Genomic DNA, 22,772 nt, shown 5'->3' with positions numbered 1-22,772 from the left:
ATAAACAGTATCTACCTGGGTAAATGGCAGAGATATTTGAACTCTGTTCTTAATGTGTTTTTGTTTGTTTTTTTTTTAAGGCCGAATAATGCATATGAGTTAAATGAGAACTTTCCTTGATGCTTTTGTTTTTCAGAGATTGAAACCAACAAATCCAGCAGCCCAGAAGGCTCTCACTACACCCACTCATTATAAACTAACACCCCGCCCTGCCACCAGAGTTCGACCAAAGGCTTTACAAACAACAGGCACAGCCAAGTCACATCTCTTTGATGGGCTGGATGATGATGAGCCATCCTTAGCCAATGGAGCATTCATGCCCAAGTGAGTTTATTTTTGTTAACATAAGTTAAATATAAATATTAATTTAAATATAGTATGAATGTTGTAAGTTTAGTTTTATTTGTTTTTTGTTTTTTTAAAGATTTATCTATTAGCGCAACTCACACAAGTGAGAAAGGGGGCAGAGGGGGAGAGAATCTTTTTGTTTTTTTAAAGATTTTATTTATTTGAGAGCATACAAGCAGCATAGAGGGGTTAAGGGAGAGGGGGAAGCAGACTCCCCACAGAGGAGGGAGCCCAATGTGGGACTTGATTCCAGGGTGCTGGGATTATGACCTGAGCCAAAGGCAGATGCCACCCAGGTGCCCCCAGAGGAAGAGAATCTTCAAGCAGACTCTCCACTGAGTAGTACATTGCCCAACTCTTCTGAGGGGCTTGACACAAGGCTCAGTCCTGGTGACCCATGAGGTCATGACCTGAGCCAAAACCAAAAGTCAGACACTTAACTGAGCCACCCAGGCACCCCGTTTTTAATTTGAAAAATAGAGAATATTACAAATAATAAAAGTGGCCTGATTATTCACCAGGTATTAACCATGGTTAACATAAAAATATTTTGATTCATATGTTTTTGTTTTATTTTAAGATTTTAGGGCTTACATAATTTTAAGTAGGAGACACTTTTTTCTTAAAACTTAAATTGGCCAAACCAATTAAGAAGAATCCCTCTACATATTTTTATATTCCCGTACATGCAGGTATTGAACCAATAATAATTACACAGGAAAAAGTACACAAAGTATGTAGAAGAGTTGGTAAACATTTAAAATTACACTTAAATTATGCACTAGAGCAAATATGCCCTATACTCTTAATATATACACGGGGGGGAATGAAGAAAAATATACACCAAACTGTTAACAATAATTAACATTTGGAGATATAATTTCAGAGCATTCATTTCTGCGTTATTTTTCTAGATACATAGCTAGACCTACAGACATAGGCTTTTTAAACAGCAGATACTTTCTAATCAGAAAAGCTTGGCCTTAGCGAGTCTTGGTGGCTCAGTCAAACATCTGTCTTCCACTCAGGTTGTAATCCCAGGCTTTGGGATCAAGCCCCGTATCAGGCTTCCTGCTCAGGAAGGAGCCTGCTTCTCCCTCTCCCTCTGCTCTTCCCTCCCACTATGCCCTCGTGTTTGTTCTGCACTCTCTCTCTCTCTCAAATAAATAAGTAAATTAAAAAAAAAAAAAAAAGTGTGGTTTTGTTTTCTTTCTTTCTTTCTTTCTTTTTTTTTTTTTTTTTTTTTTAAGTTGTGGGGGAAAAATGGTGATTCATCCTTTACAGCTCTTTATTTCTGAATGTTACTAAGTTAAAAAAGCATGACTCTTTCTTTCCTTAAAAATATGGTGGGGGCACCTGGGTGGTCAGTTAGGCAGCTGACTCTTGGTTTCAGCTCAGGTCATGATCTCTCAGTCGTGGGATTCAGCCCCATATTGGGCTCTACACAGTCTACTTCAGAGTGTTCTCCAGCTCACTCCTGCACTCTTTCTCCCTCCCTCCAATAAGTAAATAAAATCTTTAAAAATACATATATATACGGTGGACTGCTGGTTCAGAAAAAACAAAGTCCAATTTTATACATTTCTTAGCACATAATTGGATTATTTTAAAGGGAGGGACAGTGTATTATTTATGTTTACGTCCTAGCATTTAGCAGTTTGTTTGGCACAGAAAGGATTAGGTTGGGGAGGTATACATTTTACCGATAATACCACCTATATCCCCTTCTTGGCGTCCACTTCTGCCATTGATCAGAAATATTTTGGAGTTCATCTCTCCTTCTTGGATTCTTTAATTGGCTTCCAGGAACCCCATACTTTCCTAGTTTTCTTCCTACCTTACTGGTTGTTCCTTCTGTCTCCTTTGCTGGTTCCTCTTCTTCCCAGCCTCTTAAAATTGGAATGCCCTGAGTTGATCACATTTTCTTTACTGTCTCCCAGAGTGATTTAATTTAGTTTCATAGCTCTATATGTTATTTATAGTCTGATGATTCCCAACCTTTTATCTCCACCCCAGATTTCTCTCCCAAACTCCAGATTTTTATATCCAGCCCTACTCAACATTTCCACTTAGATGTCTAAAAGATACTTAATTCAAAATTAATATGGCCAACACTGAACTCATTGTCTACCTCAGACCTGTTCCATTCAAAGCCTTCCCTATCTCAGATAACTGCATTTCCATCATTCTAGTTATTTAGGCCAAAAACTTTGGAATCATCCTTGACTTCTTTCATATGTCCCACATCTAAACCATCAGTGAAATCTTTGTTAAACCTTCAAAATTTACCTAACATCTGACCAGTTTACCACTTTTAACTACTACTGACCACCCTGATCCAAGCCATCATTGTCTTTTTTGTTGTTGTTTTTCTAAGATTTTATTTTATTTTAAGGTTTTATTTATTCATGAGAGATACAGGGAGAGGGGCAGAGACATAGACAGAGGGAGAAACGGGCTCCTCTCAGGGAGCCTGATGTGTGTGACTCGATCCCCAGATGCAGGAAGCCTGAGCCTTGAGCGGAAGACAGACATCCAGCAGCTGAGCTACCCAGATGTCCCCTAAATTTCATTTTTAAGTAATCTCTACACATGAGGCCCAGACTCACAACCCTGAGATCAAAAGTTGCATGCTTCATCAGCTAAACCAGCCAGGTGCCCCACAAAGGCATCATCATCTCTTGAATGAATTATTATAATAGCCTCCTGATCTTTCAGCTTTACTCTTACCCTTTTGTGTTCTATTCTGAATATAGGTACAGTAATCTGTTTGAAGTGGAAATCATATCATATCATCTGTCCAAAACTCTGCAGTGGTTCATATTTTACTCAGACTAAAAGCCAAATTCCTTACAATGGTGTGTAAGGTGCTGTAAGATCTGACGTTCCTTTACCTCACGAAGATATCTAGTACTCTCTCTGATGTTTACTCCACTTTAATGTTACTACTTTCTTGGCACTGTTAGCACAGTAAAGGCATGCTGTTGCCTTTTAATCTTTGCCATACTTGTTCTCTTTGCATGAAACACTTCTCCCCATAAATCCATATAGGTAATCCTCACTATTTACTCACGTGTTCCCTCAACAAAGACTATTCTGACCAGTCTATTTAAAATTGCACTCATCTTTTTTCTCGTCTGCATTCCCCACGTTCTTATTATCCTTCTTTTCTTTGTTTTCTCATACCTTCTAATGTATAATTTATTTTTTTGTATTTTTCCCCCTAGAATATAAGCTCTATATAAGTAGGTACCCTTGTTTTTTCTGTTATGTAAAGTGCCTGAAATAGTTCCTGTTACATAATAAGTAATCAATAAATGTTGAACATCTGAATGCATCTGGAACCATAAGAGGAGCTAAATAGTAGTATAGAATCCCAGTTACAGGAGGGAGGGCCTTGGAGATGGAGATCAAGATCATCTAAGCCAAGGGATAAGAGGGGATGGAGATTGTAAAGGTCTTTCCAGTTTATGCTGTCAGCTTTCCATGATTGAGTTGTTAGAATCTAGAATTTAATCTTAACTTATTTAAATCTAAAGGAAATGGCAGGCAGCCCAGGTGGCTCAGAGGTTTAGCACTGCCTTCAGTCCAGGGCCGGAATGGAGTCCCAGAATTGAGTCCCACATCAGGCTCCCTGCGTGGAGTCTGCTTCTCTCTTTGCCTGTGTCTCTGCCCCTTTCTCTCTCTCTCTCTCTCTCTCTCTCTGTCTCTCATGAATAGATAAATAAAATCTTAAAAAAAAAGTTTTAATTAAAAAAAAAAAGAAATGGCTACCACTTTATAGCTCTGTAAACAGATGCCATATAATACCACAGAGGGTAAAGGATTCATGAAGGACTTTATAAGTATGGCTACCACTAGAACAGTGTACTCTGTCTGCCCTGAAAGATGAATTTGGTAGATTGACAGTGTGAGAACCTTATCGATGCTATAACTTTTTCCTTTTGCCTGTTCATACCAGTTGGAGGAAAGTGACTATAGAGCAGGACAGTAATTTTATTTATTCTGAATGGCAGATTTGAAAATCTTTAATTCATCTATTCATCCCTTCATTTAACAAACATTTATCAAGTAACTACTAAATGCCAGGTGTGGCAGCCACTGAGAATGCAGCTAGGAACAAGATACATCCTCCATCACTGAATTCACAGTCTATGAGGGAAGAGAGATGTTGACAGTAATCATGAGTGAGACAAGTGACAAAAAGGAGTAGTAGAGATTGCCGCTGTAGGGGAAACTAATAGAGAATGAGGAAGGAAAGCTGCTCTGAGGGTGTGTAATTTAAACTGAAGACGGGGGGCACCTGACTGGCTGAGTCAGTAGAGCATGCTACTCTATGTCTCTGGGTTGTGAGTTTGAGCCCCCCACATTGGGCATAGAGATTACTTTAAAAATAAGTATATGAATAAACTGAAGAGGGATAGGGAGGACTGTTGTAGGGAATATTTTGCTGTGTCTCTGGTTTTAAATATGCCTATTTTTTTTAGGTGAATAAAATTTTATTTTCCAGTTTTCTTTTGGATGTTTGTTTCAAACATGACTTACTTGACTGAATGCATTTACAAAATTAGGGTTTTTTTTTCCCCCCACTTACATAAAATATTAGAAAATGCAAAAGTCATTGTCTGGCAATGGTAGAAAGGAGATCTATTTTTGAAGGTTCATACCAAGGAGTATGAGGAAACTTTTCAGTATAATGGCTATGTTGATTTTTTGGTTTGTGATCATGGTTTCACTGGTGTATACAGATGTCAGAGCTTATCAAATTGTACAATTTAGTATGTGCAATTTACTGTATGTCAGTTATGAACTAATGTAGCAAGGTTTGTGAGATACAAGTTCAATATATAAAAGTCAATTCTATTCCTGTATACCTTTATGGCTATATTCCTATAAGCCAGTTGAGGATATTGATACAACTATGGCAAAATACACTTGATTCTGTTATTTATTTTTACATGATGAGGTATTCATTGTTGAAATAAATCTAGTCTTTGAGGTCTTATAGTTTTGCTTTCCCACATTAGTGTTGCTATATTTCTGTTTCTTGTAACTGTCTAACTTGGTATTTCTGATCGTAATCCTGTTTACTTTTGCCTGGCACAGTTTTTGTTTTGTTCCTTGTCTTATAGTTGGAAGTATATTCTTCATGTGAAAAATTTAATCAATCCCCCACTCTGATCTCTGTGCTTCAGTCTGTTGGAACTCGTGTTTTTTATGATTGCCAAGTTGTCCCATCTCTGGCTGGCAGAGGCCCTTTTAAGTTGCTCCTAAGTTCTTTTTTTTTCCCCCTAAGTTCTTTCCACACAGGCTCTGTTAGTGTTTGGTTATGGTAACTTCCTACCTCGTTAGGATTCACTGTGTAAGATTTTGTTCAGGATTTTCTGCCATTCTGTTCATAACTTAGATTGGCCGGAATGTTCCTTTCTTGTGTGGCTTTGGTATAAAGTTTAAAACTGCTGACCTTATAAACAAATTGGGGAGTATTTTCTTTTTCTGTTTTCTGGAAGATTTTATGTAAGATAGGCCTTTTTTTTTTTTTTTTTTTTTTGGTTTTTGGTTTTCATTAAATGTAGGGTGCCAGTGAAGATATATGAGTGTGAAGTCATATTTGTAATAAAGCTTAAATCTGTTTTTGTTTTTTTTCTTACTAATTTATATAGAAGTTATAAGGCTAGTGAGCTTTTTTATTTTTTTGAGTAACTTTTGGTAAGTCATATTTTTATAAATTTGTCCAGCTAACTAAAATTTTAAATTTATTGGCATAAAGTTGTTAAAAAAGTATCCTGTTTCATTTCAGTAGAATCTGTGGAGATGCCCCATTTTCATTTGTGACAAGGGTTGTTTTTTTTTTGTTTTTTTTTTTTTTTGCCTATTTTCTCAATCTGGTTAGGAATCTACCATTTTATTGGTGATTTCAAAGAACTAACATCTGGCTTTTATTGATGCTCCTGATTCTGTGATTGTTTTCTGTTCTACTAATTTTTAATTTTATTTATATTTTCACTAGCATTTATTTTGTTTTTAGTTCTTCCTCTTCCACCTCCCCTTTTCTTGGTGTTTACCTTTCTGTCCTTTGTCTAAGTGGATGCTCAGTTTTTTTGATATTTCAACTTTCCTTCTTTCCAGGTAATGCATTTAAAGATATAAATTTTCCTTTAGTGCAACTGTATTTGTATTTTCTAAATTTTGATATGGAGTACCCTTATTATTCAGATGATAATTATATATGATAGTAAAAATGCTTTCTGATTTTTATGGCAGTGCCTTGGGTTATATGAGAGTGTAAATTCTTAACATGGAGATTTTTTAAGTGATCATTTTGTTCATGATTTCCTGCTTATGTGCAAAAAAGGTACTCCAGGTGATTTTGATTCTTAGAAACTTAGGGCTTTTAATGGTTCAACGTATGGCTAGTTTTCATAAATATTCCATATATGTACTTGAAAAAAGTATGTATTTTACAATTGTTGGGTATGGTGATCTTGAATTAGAACAAGCTTGCTAATCATTTAAGTCTTCTATATTCATACTGATTTTTTCCTCTTTTGTGTTTATGTTTGGATATTTTGATTACTTTATTTCCTTCCAATATCATAAAAAATGAATGCATCTACAGTTTTCCTAAATTTATCCATTTTAATATTTAACAGTCTTTACATATCTATGACTGAATCACTTGTATTTTACCTAAGGGTTTTTAAAACTTAATAATTCTTATTGTGATGAAATATACATAAAAATGATTAAAATCAGGGGCACCTAGGTGGCTCAGTTTGTTAAGCATCTGCCTTTGGCTCAGGTCATGATCCCAGTCCTGGGATTGAGCCCCAAGTCAGGCTACCTTCTCGCAGGGAGTCTGCTTCTCCCTTTCTCTCTGTCCACCTGTGCCTACGTGAGTACACACTCTCTGTCTCTCAAATAAATAAATGAAATCTTAAAAAAACAAAAACTTCACTTTTTGAGCTTGAATAATACTCTATTTTATGGATAATACATTTTGTTTATCTATTCATCTGTTGGTGGATGTTTGGATTGTTTCTACCTTTTAGCTACCTGGATAGTGCCATCATGAACATCGATGTACGAGGTTTTTTTTTTTTTTTTTTTTTTTTTTTTTTTTTTTTTTTTTTTTTTTTTTTTTTTTTTTTTTTTTTAAGATTTTATTTATTCATGAGAGACACAGAGGGGGCGGGCAGAGACACAGGCAGAGGGCGAAGCAGGCTCCATATAGGGCCTGATGTGGGACTTGATCCCGGGACTCCAGGATCATGCGCTGGTCTGAAGACAGGCACTAAACCGCTGAACCATCCAGGGATCCCATGATGTACGAGTATCTGTTTGACTCCCTATTTTCAGTTATTTTGGGTATATATCTATGATTAGAATTGTTTGGTCATACATAAATCCTATGTTTAACCTTTGAGGAACTGTCAACTGTTTTCCTGTAACAGTTGCACCATTTTACATTCCCAACAGTAATGCATGTTTCCATGTTCTCCATTTTCTTGTCAGCACCTAGTATTTTTTCTTTTGTTTGCTTATAACAGCCACCCTAGTGGGTGTGAAGTGGTATCTCATGCTTTATGAGATATCTCTTTCTATGAGGTATTTCTTTCCTTTATGACTAATAATGTTGAACATCTTATCATTTGCTTATTGGCCATTTATCTTCTTTGAAGAAATATTTTGTGTCTCTGTGTCTTTTTAAAAATTATTTTATGTCTGTTAATATATTCTCAAAACTGTGGCAATAGAGGTCAAAGATGATACTGACTTTTAAGAGAATTTTTGCTTTTTTATGATAGGTGCTTGATGATAGAATCAAAGCTAAACTTGTGATTTTATGTTTTTTACTTTTAGTTCTCTCTAAACTTGAGGAGTAGAGTTTTTCCAGGTCCCAACACAGAGCAAGTGGCATTCACTAGTGCCCTTAACCTCTTGGTGGCTCTAGGCTCCAGTGTCTGTCTCTCTAGTCCATGAAGACTGTCAAGCATACCATCAACTTCATAACCTTCCTCTTATTTTTTTTTAAAGGTTTTGTGTATTTATTTGAAAAAGAGAAAGTATGAGCGGGGGAAAAGGGCAGATGCAGAAGCAGTCTCCCCACTGAGCAGGGAGTCAGAGGTAGGGCTCAATTCCAGGACCATGGGATCATGACTTGAGCCAAATGCAGACACTTAACCGATGAAGCCACCTAGGCGCCCCTTAACCTTCCTCTTAGAATCAGAAAAGCCCCCAGGAGAAAAGCAACCCTAAATAACAGACATGCCCCTGTGCCAGTGCCCCTTAGTGCTGGCTCAATCTTTTTTTACTATTTTGTTTGCTTTATAGAGAGCTCTGGCTCTCCTAGTTTGAGAGCTCTGGCTCCTCCTAGTCCTAGGAGGATCGGTTTGCATTACCCAGTCCGTCATTGATAGGAAAGCAAGTTTTAATTTTCACAGAAATACTAATTCCTTACTGTCAAGTGCTTATTTCATTGGCTAATTTAATAAATATTACATGATTATAATGAGTATAACTAGCATATGTGTGTTTGTAACAAATGCTACTGATGATTAACCATAACTCAGTTGTTGAGATTAGAAATAAATATACAAGAGTGGTCTACTACTTGTTAATTAACTAATTAATTAATTATTTTAAAAGATGTATCTATTTATTTGAGAGAGAAGGAGCACATGCAGCGGAGAGGGGCAGAGGGAGAGGGAGAGAGAGTCCCAGGCAGACTCCAAGCTGGGTGGAGAGCTTGACACAGGGCTCAATCTCAAGACCTTGATATCAGGACCCAAGCCAAAATCAAAAGTCAGATGCTTAACTGACTTCATCACCCATTGTAGTTTGTTTATGAAAGAAGGATTGGGCACATGAATTAATCCAGGGGGTTTTTAAGTGGAGGTTGAGTAAGATAAGATGATCTCTGTTTCTTCTGTTTGAAGCTTATATACGATAGAGGTTCTTGTCTTAAATAAATCTGCTGTATGCACACCTGAAATTTTAAGGTATTTGCAATTATTTGCATTATTGGCTCTCAGGGTTTTTCGGTCCTGTTTTGGTTTTTTTTTTTTTGTCATCTTTATTATTTTTTTTTAAGATTTTATTTATTTATTCATGAGAGACAGAGAGAGAGAGGCAGAGACACAGGCAGAGGGAGAAGCAGGCTCCATGCAGCGAGCCTGACCTGGGACTAGATCCTGGGTCTCCAGGATCATGCCCTGGGCTGAAGGCAGCGCTAAACCGCTGAGCCACCCGGGCTGCCCCTCTTTTTGTCATCTTTAAAAAGAAATCTTATTTAGTCAGCAAATGTATCCTTCCTATTTTCTTCAAGGCAGCATGTCAGGTTCTGTGAGGAGACAGTCGTGAATCCTTACTGTCAAAAAAGGAAGAAAATGTTTAAAGAGAGAAGACATACACAGAAATAATTGAAATACAAGACATAGTGTGATGGGTTAAATAAGTATTTGGATAAAGTGCTCAGGGTTCAGAGAAGAATGTCCTCAAGGAGATTTCCCACTTTATTTTAAATGTGTTTAGCTTATTCTTTCAAATGCCATAGTATAATATATTTGAGACCTTAGGTTCTGGTTATGTATTAAACATTGTGAATTGACTTGTTAGGTAATTTTTAGATACGTAAGAGCTGAACAAGAATGTTCTTTTTGACTCTAGTTTTTAAGATAATGCTTGTGATGTAATTATGTGTACCTGAAATTTTTTTTTTTCCTCTTTTGGTCTCTATTTATAGGAAGAGCATTAAGAAGTTGGTTTTGAAAAACCTTAACAATAGCAATCTCTTCTCTCCTGTTAATCGTGACTCAGAAGATCTAGCTTCACCATCTGATTATCCGGAAAATGGGGAGAGGTAAACCAAATTTTGTTTCGAGTTGTTTCTGGTAGAGAGCCCTGTTCTCACTTTGAAGGGATTTCGAGCACCTAGAATGGTGCCAATCACTCAGTAAAGATTTAGTGAGGGTTGGCTGTTATCATTGTTATAAAGGACTGAGATACTGTTTCTTTTCTACCTTTTCAGATTCAGCTTCCTGAGCAAACCTGTCGAAGACAACCATCAGCAGGATGGAGATGATGATTCTCTTGTGTCACGTTTTTATACTAACCCTATTGCCAAACCCATTCCTCAAACCCCAGAGAGTGCTGGAAATAAACACAACAGCAGTAGCAGTGTGGATGATACTATTGTTGCATTAAACATGCGTGCTGCTTTGCGAAATGGGCTGGAAGGAAGCAGTGAAGAGACCTCTTTTCATGAGGAGTCACTTCAGGATGACCGAGAAGAAATAGAAAATAATACTTACCATATGCATCCAGCAGGTCAGATTCAGATTGGTACATGGGTAATCTTTTACCAGTCATTTGACACCTCTTATTTGTCACAGATACTCAATTTAGTGGAAGTCAGCTACCAGAGATCTTAAATGATTTTATTATGTTTATAGATGGTAACATTTAAACACTATTCACTTACGCTTTGATTCCTAATTCACATACTTTTTCTGCCTTTGGAGTGGTTAAAATTCATGTCATTAGTTATCCTGGTATAAAGATCCCAAATTTTATAGCCAGAGAGACTATCGTTATACTTTACCTAGCTTTATAAACTCAGATAGATTGCTTATTAGCTTTTTAATTAAAATAATACTGATAATTATCATATAAGGTTTTTGAGGTTTCAATTAGATTAGTATATAAACCATAATGCCTGAAATGTATAGGCATTCAAATGGTATCAGTTGCTCTGGTTAATTATTATTACCTCAGTTCTGTGCTTTGCTTTTTTTCTCCTCAACAGTGAACTGCTTAGTTTTTTTCCCAATGAATCCATGAAACACATAATATAAACTACAAGATTATAGTATGTCGATTGGTCACTTAAAACTTGCATTTTTAAATTTATTCATTCATTCATTCACTCATTCATTCATTCTCAAGTAATCTCTACACCCAGTGTGAGGCCCAAACTTAACCCTGAGATCAAGAGTTACATTTTCCACCACCTGAGCTGGTCAGGCACTTGGCTTGTCTTTTTCTGTGTTGACATATCTTATTTGGGTTTTCATGAATGTAATCACATTCTTTTTTTTTTTTTTTTTTTTAACCAAGATATAATGTATATGTAGTGAAGGACACAGGTCTTAAGTTTATTTCAATGAATTATGAGAGACAGAGAGAGACATAGGCAGAGGGAGAGGCAGGCTCCCTGCAGGGAGACCAATGTGGGACTCGATCCCAAGACCCTAGGATCATGCCCCCAACCAAAGGCAGTCACTCAACCACTGAGCCACCCAGATGTCCTGGTTCATTCTTTCTTATTGCTGAATAATAGTCCATTATAAATGTATGCCATACTTGGTTTATCTAATCTCTGTTAGTGAACATTTGGGTTGTTTTATAGTTACTCTTGAAGTGTCTGAAGTTTTTCTGTAATTATCTTGTTGCCTTCATATATATCTTCTGGCCACTTAGTGCCCTAAGGGAACAAATTTATATTTTCATGTTAAGAATCCAAGTATCTATATTTGTGTGTGTGTATCTACACAAATTTATTATGATACTACATCTATTTTCAAATACCCAGTCTAAATTTTTTTATTGTTCTTAGTTTTCTCATTGACCTTATTTGTCACTTTTCAATTTAAAATTCCATTGCCAGGGTGCCTGGGTGGCTTAGCTGGTTAAGCATCCAACTATTGATTTCAGATCAGGTCATGATCTCAGGGTCATAGGATTGAGCCCCGAGTTAGGTTCTGTGTTCAATGGGGAGTCTGCTTGGGATTCTGTCTCTCCCTTTGCCCTTCTTACACTCATACTTTCTTTCTTTCTCTAAAATAAATAAATCTTTAAAAAAACAAAAAAGAAAGATGAGTTTGGAGTTACAGCTTTGCCTCTATCACTGAATTACTTTGTAATCAAGGCAGGTTCTTTCCATGTTGGGTTTTGTATAGAATAAAAGAAAAATGCATTAAATAAGCCTTTCCTCAGAATACATTTTATGGAATGCCTTTCGTAATGAAGTATGTTAACGAGTGCTGTATGAAAAGAAGGTTCTGGGCAGCCCCAGTGGCTCATTGGTTTAGCGCCACCTTCAGCCCAGGGCAGGATCCTGGAGACCTGGGATCGAGTCCCACGTTGCGTTCCCTGCATGGAGCCTGCTTCTCCCTCTACCTGTGTCTCTGCCTTTCTCTCTCTCTCTTTGTATGTCTCTCATGAATAAATAAATAACATTTAAAAGAAAAAAAAAAGGTTCTGTGGTTAAGTTTGGATTAAGATTTGATTATTCGACTTAATTATTTTGCAAGTTCTTAGAGCCTGTGACATACAATCGTGTGTATTTCTCAAACCTAACTTGACTAGGAACCTTTCTTTAGAAAACAGTTTCAGGGATCCCTGGGTGGCGCAGCGGTTTGGCACCTGCCTTTGGCCCAGGGCGCGATCCTGGAGACCCGGGATCGAATCCCACATCGGGCTCCCTGCATGGAGCCTGCTTCTCCCTCTGCCTATGTCTCTCCCTCTCTCTCTGTGTGACTGTCATGAATAAATAAATAAAATCTTAAAAAAAAAAAAAAAAAGAAAACAGTTTCAGGAGCACCTGGGTCGCTCAGTGGTGCCTTTGGCTCAGGTTGTGGTCCTGGAGTCCTGGGATCAAGTCCCATGTCAGGTTCCCCACAGGGAGCCTGCTTCTCCCTCTGCCTATGTCTCTGCCCCTCTCTCTGTGTCTCTCATCAATAAATAAATAAAATTAAAAAAAAAAAAAAAGAAAACTCGGTTTCTCCTAGGAATAATGTTTCTTAGAAAACCAGTTTGGAGAAATGCCTTATTTCTATATATTTCCTCTTTATTTAATTTAGGTATTGATTATTTCAGATTATTTTGACAGTTACTCTTTTTAAAAATGAAAAAGTGAAATAGATACTATGAAAATTCTTATTATGTAAGGATAATTACAATACATAGTACATTTTCTGTTTCTTTTGTCATAGGCATTGTTCTCACCAAGGTCGGTTACTATACTATTCCATCGATGGATGACCTTGCTAAAATTACCAATGAAAAAGGAGAGTGCATTGTCTCTGACTTCACTATTGGTCGTAAAGGTAAGTGTGAGCTTAGGAGTTTGTAGTGTTTAAGCCAAAGGTCTGCACCTTATTTTTGTAATTAAGTAAAAGAAGCCTTTGATAGTTGAATCCTTTTTTTTTGTTTTTTTCTGTTTGGATCCACCTTGATCTGGATAGTAGACACTTGGATTGACAAGTAACAAGATGAGACTAGGACCACATAACATTCTTTGGTAACTATTTGCAGTTTTCTACAATTAAACAAAATACTATAAATGACAAAAAAATGCTAAGAGAAAATTGAGTAGTAAGAGATGAATAATATTTAGGTTCAACTTCATATTATTATGTTCATACAGATACAGTTTTCTTGGGGAAAAAATCTCATCTTGCTATACTGTATTTTAAAAAGGGTTCTCAGGTATTGTAACTCATTCTGCAAACTTAGGTACTAAGTAAGGATTATATATGTAGCAGTAGTACAGATACTTGGAAGAGGTTTTAAAAGACTGTTTTAAGATTAAGTGCTGTAAAAAAAAAAAAAAAAGATTAAGTGCTGTAGAAGTGTTAAACCTGGTAACTGTATTTGCTGTCACCCCCTGATACATACTATGGATGATATAACCCATTGATGGTAGTACTCAGTAATTTAAAATACTGATTAATGTTTAGGGGCCCCTGACTGACTCAGTTTGTAGGGCATATGATTCTTTCTTTTTTGAGATTGTGAGTTCAAGCCTCATGTTAGATGTAGAGATTACTTACAAAAAGGAAATCTTCAGAGGCAGCTGGGTGGCTCAGTTGGTTAAAAGTTTGCCTCAGCTCAGGTCATGTTCCCAGGGTCCTGGGATTGAGACCTGCATTGGGCTCCCTGCTCTGTGGGGAGCCTGCTGCTTCTTCTCCCTTTGCCTGATGCTCCCCGTGCTTGTGCTTTTTCTCTGTGTCAAATAAGTAAATAAAATCTTTTTAAAAAATGAAATCTTTAAACAAATTTTTTAAATAAAAATACTGATTAATGTTTAAAGTTGCTTGCTTCTTCTGAGTATTTAGTCATTGGAGGTTTAAAAGAGGTTATTTGCCCTCTGTACAGGAAGAGTTGTTAACTATTTGCTTTGACTTACAGGTTATGGTTCAATCTATTTTGAAGGAGATGTGAATTTGACAAATCTAAATTTGGATGATATTGTGCATATTCGAAGGAAAGAAGTGATTGTCTACTTAGATGATAACCAAAAACCGCCTGTGGGTGAAGGGCTAAATAGGTATGGATTTACTTACATATTTAGAAAATAATCTAATCACAAAATTCTTTTCACATTATGTATATTTTTCTTCAACTTGCTTTTTTGATTTATGTGATGATTATTTCTCTAATTTAAATGTATAAATTATAAGTGCTACACTAGGACTTTTTGACTTCTTTTCAATAATATCAGGTCCAACTGTTATTTTCCAAAAACACATTTTAATAGTACTTTTTTCCTTATATTTGCTATGACCATTTTTAATTCTTTCCCTGTACTTTAGTTTGAGAAACTAGCTTCTGATACCTATTTGGAAAAAATAATTAATTTATGTTCACAACCTACCAAGATTGAATCATGAACAAATAAAAATTCAGAATACCCCTACAATAAGGAAATTGAATTATAATTTAAAAAATCAACCCCCCAAATCAAAAGCCTTTGACCAGATGACTTCACTGTTGAAGTCTACCAAACATTTAAAGAATTATTATCAGTTCTGAAATGCGTTCAAAAAAGAGAGCGCATTACCCTGTTTCTAAAGCTAGACGACAAAACTACGATAAAATTATAGATCAATGTCCTTGATGAATACGGACGTAAATATCTTCAAAATACATTTGAGGGCAGCCCAGGTGGCTCAGCAGTTTGGTGCCTGCCTTCGGCCCGGGGCCTGATCCTGGAGTCCCAGGATCGAGTCCCACATCGGGCTCCCTGCATGAAGCCTGCTTCTCCATCTCTGCCTGTGTCTCTGCACCTCTCTCTCTCTCTCTGTGTGTCTCTCATGAATAAATAAATAAAATCTTAAAAAAAAAAAAAAAAAACATTTGATCTTTGAACCACACAGGTTTGAACTGTGGTTCACATGTGTAGATTTTTTTTATAGTACTTTAAGTATATTTTTCTTAGAATTTTCTTTTTTTCTAGCTTAACTTTACTGTAAATACAATATATAGTGCATATAACATACCAAATATGTGTTAGTTGACTTCTAGATTATCAGTAAGGTTTCGGTCAATGGTAGGCTATTAGTAGTTAAATTTTGTGGGTTTCAAAAATACACAGATTTTCAACTGTGTAGGGACTTGGTGCCCCTGACCCCGGTATTGTTCAAGGGCCAACTGTATTAGCAAAAAGATTGTAACAGTATATTGAAAGGATTATATGCCATGGCCAAGTAGGATTTATTCCAGGAACATAAGGATGGTTTAATGTATGAAAATTGATTGATGTAATACATCACATTTGCAGAATTAAGGAAGAAATCACATGATTACCTCACCTGGTGCAGAAAAAACATCTGACAAAATACAGCATCCTTTAATGATAAAGACATGCAACAAACTAGAGATAGAAGGAAACTACCTCAGAGTACCTGATTGGCTCAGTTGGTAAAGTGTACGACTCTGGATCTCAGGGTTGTTAAGTTCAAGCCCCATCCACATTTGGTGTAGAGGTTACTTAAAAATAAATCTTAAAATAATAGTGATAATTAAAAAACAAAAGGGACACTACCTCAACTTAATAGAAGCCATATTTTCTTTTTTTTTTTTTAATTTTTATTATGATAGTCACACAGAGAGAGAGAGAGAGGCAGAGACATAGGCAGAGGGAGAAGCAGGCTCCATGCACCAGGAGCCCGACGTGGGATTCGATCCCGAGTCTCCAGGATCGCGCCCCAGGCCAAAGGCAGGCGCTAAACCGCTGCACCACCCAGGGATCCCAGAAGCCATATTTTCAAAAGAATATCAGACTCAGTGGTAAAAGAATGAAAACTTTTCCTCTAAGATGAGGAATAAGATAAGGATGCCCACTATGCCACTTTTATTCAACATAATACTAAAAACACTAGTCATGGGGCAGCCCTAGTGGCATAGCAGTTTAGCGCCGCCTGCAGCCCAAGGCATGATCCTGGAGTCCCGGGATCGAGTCCCACATCAGGCTCTCTGCATGGAGCCTGCTTCTCCCTCTGCCTGTGTCTCTGCCTCTCTCTCTCTCTCTCTCTGCATCTCTATGAATAAATAAATCTTTAAAAAAAATATTTAAAAAATAAAAATAAAAAAATAAAAACACTAGTCAGAGCAATTAAGCATGGAAAATAAATAAAAGGTATTGTCTACATTGAAAAGGAAGAAGTAAAATATCTCCGTTCAGAGATAAAATGATTTGTGCAGAAAAACCTAAAGATTCCACAAAAAATTATTATAAATTCGGTAAGACAGCAGGATACAAAATAAGCACACCAAAATCAATTGAGTTTCTATATACCAACAACGAGAAATCCAAAAAGGAAGTTAAGAAAAAAATTCTATTTACAATGGCATCAGAAAGAATAAAATACTTACTAATTAACTTAACCAGGGAAGCAAAAGCTGAAAGAATTGAAAAAAGACAAATAAATGCAAAGTTATCCCATATTCATGGATTGGAAGACTTTAAATTATATTTATTTATTTAATTATTTATTTTTTAAAGATTTATTTATTAATGAGAGACACAGAGAGAGGCAGAGGCAGATGGACGGAAAAGCAGGCTCCATACAGGGAGCCTGATGCGGGACTTGATCCTGGATCCCAGGATCATGCTCTGAGCCGAAGGCAGACGCTCAACTGCTGAGCCACCCAGGCATCCCAAGACTTTAAATTATTATTAAGATGTGCATACTAACCAAAGCAATATACAGATTTAATATAATTCCTATCAAGATGCCGGCAGCATTTTTTTTACAGAAATAGAAAAATCTATCCTAAAATCCTGGAATCTCAAGAAACCTCATATACATATTCAGTAGATTTTTGACAAGGCTATCAAGACCAGTGGGGAGAGAACAATATCTTTATCAAATGATTCTGGGAAACCTTATATCCCACATACAGAATAATGAAGTTGTACTCTTATATCATAGAAAAATGAACTCAAAATGAACCAAAGACTAAACATAAGACCTAAAGCTTATAAAATTCTTAGAGTAGGGACGCCTGGGTGGCTCAGCAGTTTAGCACCTGCCTTCAGCTCAGGGCATGATCCTGGAGTCTGGGGATCAAGTCCCACGTTGGGCTCCCTGCATGGAGCCTACTTCTTCCTCTGCTTGTGTCTTTGTGTGCCTCTCTCTCTCTTTTTCTCTCTCTCTCTCTCATAAATAAAATCCTAAAAAAAAAATCTTAGAGTAAAACATAGAAGTTCCATGACATTATATCTATATTTTTAAGTGTTATATATATATATATATATATATATATATATATATAGTGTAATTTTAGTTTTGGTTATACAGTATAGTGATTAAACACTTCCATACATCACCCAGTGTTCATCACAAATACACTCCTTAATCCCCATCACCTATTTCACTCATCCACCTCCACCTCCCTTCTGGTGACTATCAGTTTGTTCTCTATAGTTAAGAGTCTGTTTCTTGGTCCCCCCCCCCCCCCTTGCTTGTTTTGTTTCTTAAATTCCACATGAGTGAAATCATACAGTACTTTTCTTTCTCCGACTGATTTTGCTTAGCAGTAGACTCTCTAGTACCATCTATATTGTTGTAGATGGCAAGATTTCATTCTTTTTTATAGCTGAGTAATGTTCCATGGCGTGTGTGTGTGTGCGTGCGCGCGCGTGCCACATCATCTTTATCAATTTATCAACTGATGGATACTGGAGTTATTTCCATAATTTGGGTATTGTAGATAATGCTGCTACAAATATCGGCATGCGTGTATCCCTTTGAATTAGTATTTTTGGGTAAATACTGGTAGTGTGATTTCTGAAATGTAGGATAGTTCTCTATTTTTAACTTTTTGAGGAATCTCTGTACTGTTTTCTATAGTGCTGTACCACTTTGTATTCCCACCAGCTGTGCAGGAGGTTTCCACTTTCTCCACATCCTCACCAACACCTGTTTCTTGTGTTGTTGATTTTAGCCATTCTGACAGATATGAGATGATACCTTATTATAGTTTTGATTGGCATTTCCCTGATGATCAATGATGTTGAGCGTGTCTTTTAGCCGTTTATATGTCTTCTTTGGAAAAATGTCTATTCATGCCTATTTCCTTCTGCCTATTTCCTAACTGGATTGTTTGGTTTTTTGGGTGTTTAATAAATTCTTTGTAGATTTTGGATACTAACCCTTTATCAGATGCATCTTTGCAAATATCTCCTTCCATCTCATAGGTTGGTTGCCTTTTAGTGTTATTGTTTCCTTCGTTGTTGAGAAACTTTTTATTCTGATGTAGTCCCAATAGTTTATTTTTTATTTTGTTTGCACTGTGTCTGGAGACACATCTATAAAGAAGTTGCTATGGCTGATGTCAAAGAAATTACTGCCTGTGTTCTCTTCTAGGGTTTTTATAGTTTCATTTCTCACATTTAGTTCTTTAATCCATTTTGAATTTTTGTGTATGGTATAAGAAAGTGGGCCAGCTTCATTTTTTTTATTTTTTTTAATTTATTTTTTATTGGTGTTCAATATAACAACATACAGAATAACCCCCAGTGCCCGTCACCCATTCACTCCCACCCCCCGCCCTCCTCCCCTTCTACCACCCCTAGTTCGTTTCCCAGAGTTAGCAGTCTTTACGTTCTGTCTCCCTTTCTGATATTTCCCACACATTTCTTCTCCCTTCCCTTCTATTCCCTTTCACTATTATTTATATTCCCCAAATGAATGAGAACATACAATGTTTGTCCTTCTCCGACTGACTTAAGCTTCATTTTTTTGCATGTGGCTGTCTAATTTTCCCAACACCATTTGTTGAAGACATTCTTTCTCCCATGTCGTTGTATTTTGACAAGGATTTCCTGGGTGAAACACTAAAAGTATAAGCAACAATAGTAAAAATGAACAAATTAGACTATATTTTTTTTAATTTTTTTTTTAATTTTTTTATTTATTTATTATAGTCACAGAGAGAGAAAGAGAGAGAGGCAGAGACATAGGCAGAGGGAGAAGCAGGCTCCATGCACCGGAAGCCCGATGTGGGATTCGATCCCGGGTCTCCAGGATTGCGCCCTGGGCCAAAGGCAGGTGCCAAACCTCTGCGCCACCCAGGGATCCCAGACTATATTAAAATACAAGACTTCTTGGGACGCAGGGTGGCTCAGCGGTTGGATGTCTGCCTTTGGCTTAGATCGTGATCCTAGGGTCATGGAATCAAGTCCCACATCGGACTCCCCGAAGGGAGCCTGCTTCTCCCTCTGCCTATGTCTCTGCCTTTCTCTCTCTCTGTGTCTCTCATGAAAAAATAAAATAAAATAAAATAAAATAAAATAAAATAAAATAAAATAAAATAAAACAAGACTTCTGTACATCTAAGAACATAGTCAACAGAATGAAAAGCCAACCTACAGAATGGGAGAAAATATTGACAAATCATATTTCTGATAAGGGTTTAATATGAAGAACTACAACTCGGCAACAACCAAAATACAAAACACTCAATTAAAAATGGGCAAAGGACTTCAATACACATTTCTCCAGACATACAGATGGCCAACAAACGTTTATGAAAAGATACTTGTGGCACCTGAGTGGCTCAGTTGGTTAAGTGGCCAGTTCGATTTTGGCTCAGGTCATGATCTCAGGGTCCTGGAGTCTGACTCTGCTCAGCAGGGAGTCTTCTTGTGGATATTTTCTCTCCCTCTGCCCTTCCCCTTGCTGGTGCTTGCTTATTCACTCTCTCTCTCTCTAAAATAATTTCTTTATGGCAGCCTAGGTGACAGTTGGTTAAGCGTCTGCCTTTAGCTCTCAGGTCATGATGCTGGGGTGCTGGGATTGAATTCTGCAATGGACTCCCTGTTCAGTAGGGAATCTGCTTCTCCCTTTTCCTCTCCATGTATGTGCTCACTCATGCATTCTCTCTCTCTCCCCCCCTCAAATAAGTAAAGAAATCTTTAAATCTTAAAAAAAGAAGGAAAAATAAGAAGGAAAGACACTCAGCATTACTAATTAGGAAATCCAAATCAGAACCACAGTGAGCTATCACACTCGTTAGAATGGTTACTAAATTTCAAAAAAGAGTAAGTTTTTGCAAGAGTGTGGAGAAATTGGAACCACTGTTTATATTTTTGGTAGGAACGTAAAATGGTGCAATTACTATGGAAAAGAGTATGGTGATTCTTCAGAAAACTAAGAATGATTCATCAATTCCAAAAGAATAAAAACCAGGAATGGATCTATATATCTCATAGATATATAGACATAGATATACTGAGTGTACAAGAGAATTGAAAACAGGATCTCAAAGAAGTGTGTATACATCCATGTACATAATAGGAGGTAGAAGCAACCAGATATCTATCCATTGACAGATGAATGGACAAACAAGATACGGTTTTATACACATACACAGCCTTAAAAAGGAAGGGAGTTCTGACCTGTTCTAAATCATAAATGAATCTTGAGTACATGCTAAGTGAAATAAGCTGGTTGTAAAAAGTCAATACTGTATGATTCCACTTACTTAAGCCCATCTGCAGAGTCAGAGTCCCAGCAACAAACAGTAGAATCCTGCTTACCAGTAGCTGGAAGTATGAGGCGTTGTTTTTTCATGGGCATAGAATTTTAGTTTTGAAATATTTAATAACTTTTGGAGACTGGTTGTACAACAGTAGGAACATATTTAACACTACTGAATGGTATTAGCTAGAAATGGTTAAGATAGTAAATTTTGTGGTATACCTTTTATCCCAATAAAAAAATGTTTTAAAAGTCACATTAAAAAAAAAGTCACATTAAACATTGTGTTTTAATTATATTAAATTCTTTTTTTAAAGATTTTTATTTATTTATTCATGAGAGGCAGAGACATAGGCAGAGGAAGCAGGCTCCTCCCAGGGAGCCAGATGTGGGACTTGATCCCCGAACTGGGGATCACGCCTTGAGCCAAAGGCAGTCGTTCAACTGCTCAGCCATCCAGGTGTCCTAATTATACTTAATTTTTTAAAAAGTCATCTAGGGGCACCTGGCTGACTCATTTGGTGGAGCCTGTGACTCTTGATCTCAGGGTCATGAGTTCAGGTCTCACAGAGGGGGTAAAGATTACTTAATAAATAAAAGGAAAAAAGTCGTTATTATGTGCTAATCACTATACTAGGTTTGAGGCATACAAAATGAATAGATCACAGTCCTTGATCTCACATACTGCTGTTACAGTCCTCTTCACACTCATTACTTTATGGTTAACATATGGTGTTCCTGATATCTCATTCTGCAAGCATTTGTTAATATGTGGTAGTTGCGGGGTGCCTGGGGGGCTCAACAGTTGAGCATCTGCCTTTGGCTCAGGTCGTGATCCCTGAGTCCCAGGATCGAGTCCCACATCGGGCTTCCTGCATGGAGCCTGCTTTTCCCTCTGCCTCTCTCTCTGTAGATCTCTCATGAATAAATAAATAATCTTTAAAAAAAAAATCAGTGGTAGTTGCTATTATTAATGTGTTTTTTTTTTTTTTTTTTAACAAAAATAGCACTTTAAGACCTTCATTAAGACTTAGATCTTAGGAACACCTGGGTGGCTCAGCAGTTGAGCGTCTACCTTTGGCTCAGGGCGTGATCCCAGAGTCCCTGGATTGAGTCCCACATCGGGCTTCCTGCATGGAGCCTGCTTCTACCTCTGCCTGTGTCTCTGCCTCTGTGTGTGTTCCTCATGAATAAATAAATAAAACCTTAAAAAAAAAGACTTCGATCATAGTACTGGACTATTAGCAGTGAATTTGGTCAAGGCTGTATAGTTTATTTATTTTTAAAGATTTTATTTATTCATGAGAGACACAGAGACAGAGAAAGGCAGAGACACAGGCAGAGGGGAGAAACAGGCCCCATGCAGGGAGCCCAACACGGGACTCTATCCCGGGTCTCCAGGTTCACACCCTGGGCTGAAGGAGGTGCTAAACCGCTGAGCCACCAGGGCTGCCCAAGGCTGTATAGTTTAAGTGTTAATTAAAATTTAATTGGAAATCATTGATATGCTGTGGTAGTTTAAAATAAATGGAGTTTGACTCTTAAACCAGATACTGAATTGATGGTGCAGGTAATGCCTTGCTTTAAGCTTATCCACTCTACCCTGGGAGGCAAGACTCAAGGTTATGGAACACCTGCAGAATAATTCCAAAG

The 22,772-nt window shown here is 37.1% G+C and overlaps 1 protein-coding gene across 4 annotated transcripts in view; it reads left to right on the top strand.

The window, feature by feature from the left end:
• NUP98 (nucleoporin 98 and 96 precursor) overlaps positions 1-22,772 on the top strand; it is a 118,341-nt gene that overhangs the window by 50,906 nt on the left and 44,663 nt on the right. For all 4 annotated transcript variants that reach the window (XM_038568780.1, XM_038568779.1, XM_038568777.1 and 1 more), the window contains exons 14-18: positions 137-324; positions 10,094-10,210; positions 10,379-10,677; positions 13,344-13,457; positions 14,542-14,680. In XM_038568780.1, the coding sequence (XP_038424708.1) occupies positions 137-324; positions 10,094-10,210; positions 10,379-10,677; positions 13,344-13,457; positions 14,542-14,680 (857 nt within the window). The remainder of the gene's footprint in view (positions 1-136; positions 325-10,093; positions 10,211-10,378; positions 10,678-13,343; positions 13,458-14,541; positions 14,681-22,772) is intronic.

The sequence above is a fragment of the Canis lupus genome, chromosome 21 (genome assembly GCF_011100685.1).
Source record: "Canis lupus familiaris isolate Mischka breed German Shepherd chromosome 21, alternate assembly UU_Cfam_GSD_1.0, whole genome shotgun sequence".
NCBI classification, from domain to species: domain Eukaryota; kingdom Metazoa; phylum Chordata; class Mammalia; order Carnivora; family Canidae; genus Canis; species Canis lupus.
This window is presented reverse-complemented; position numbering and strand designations above follow the sequence as displayed.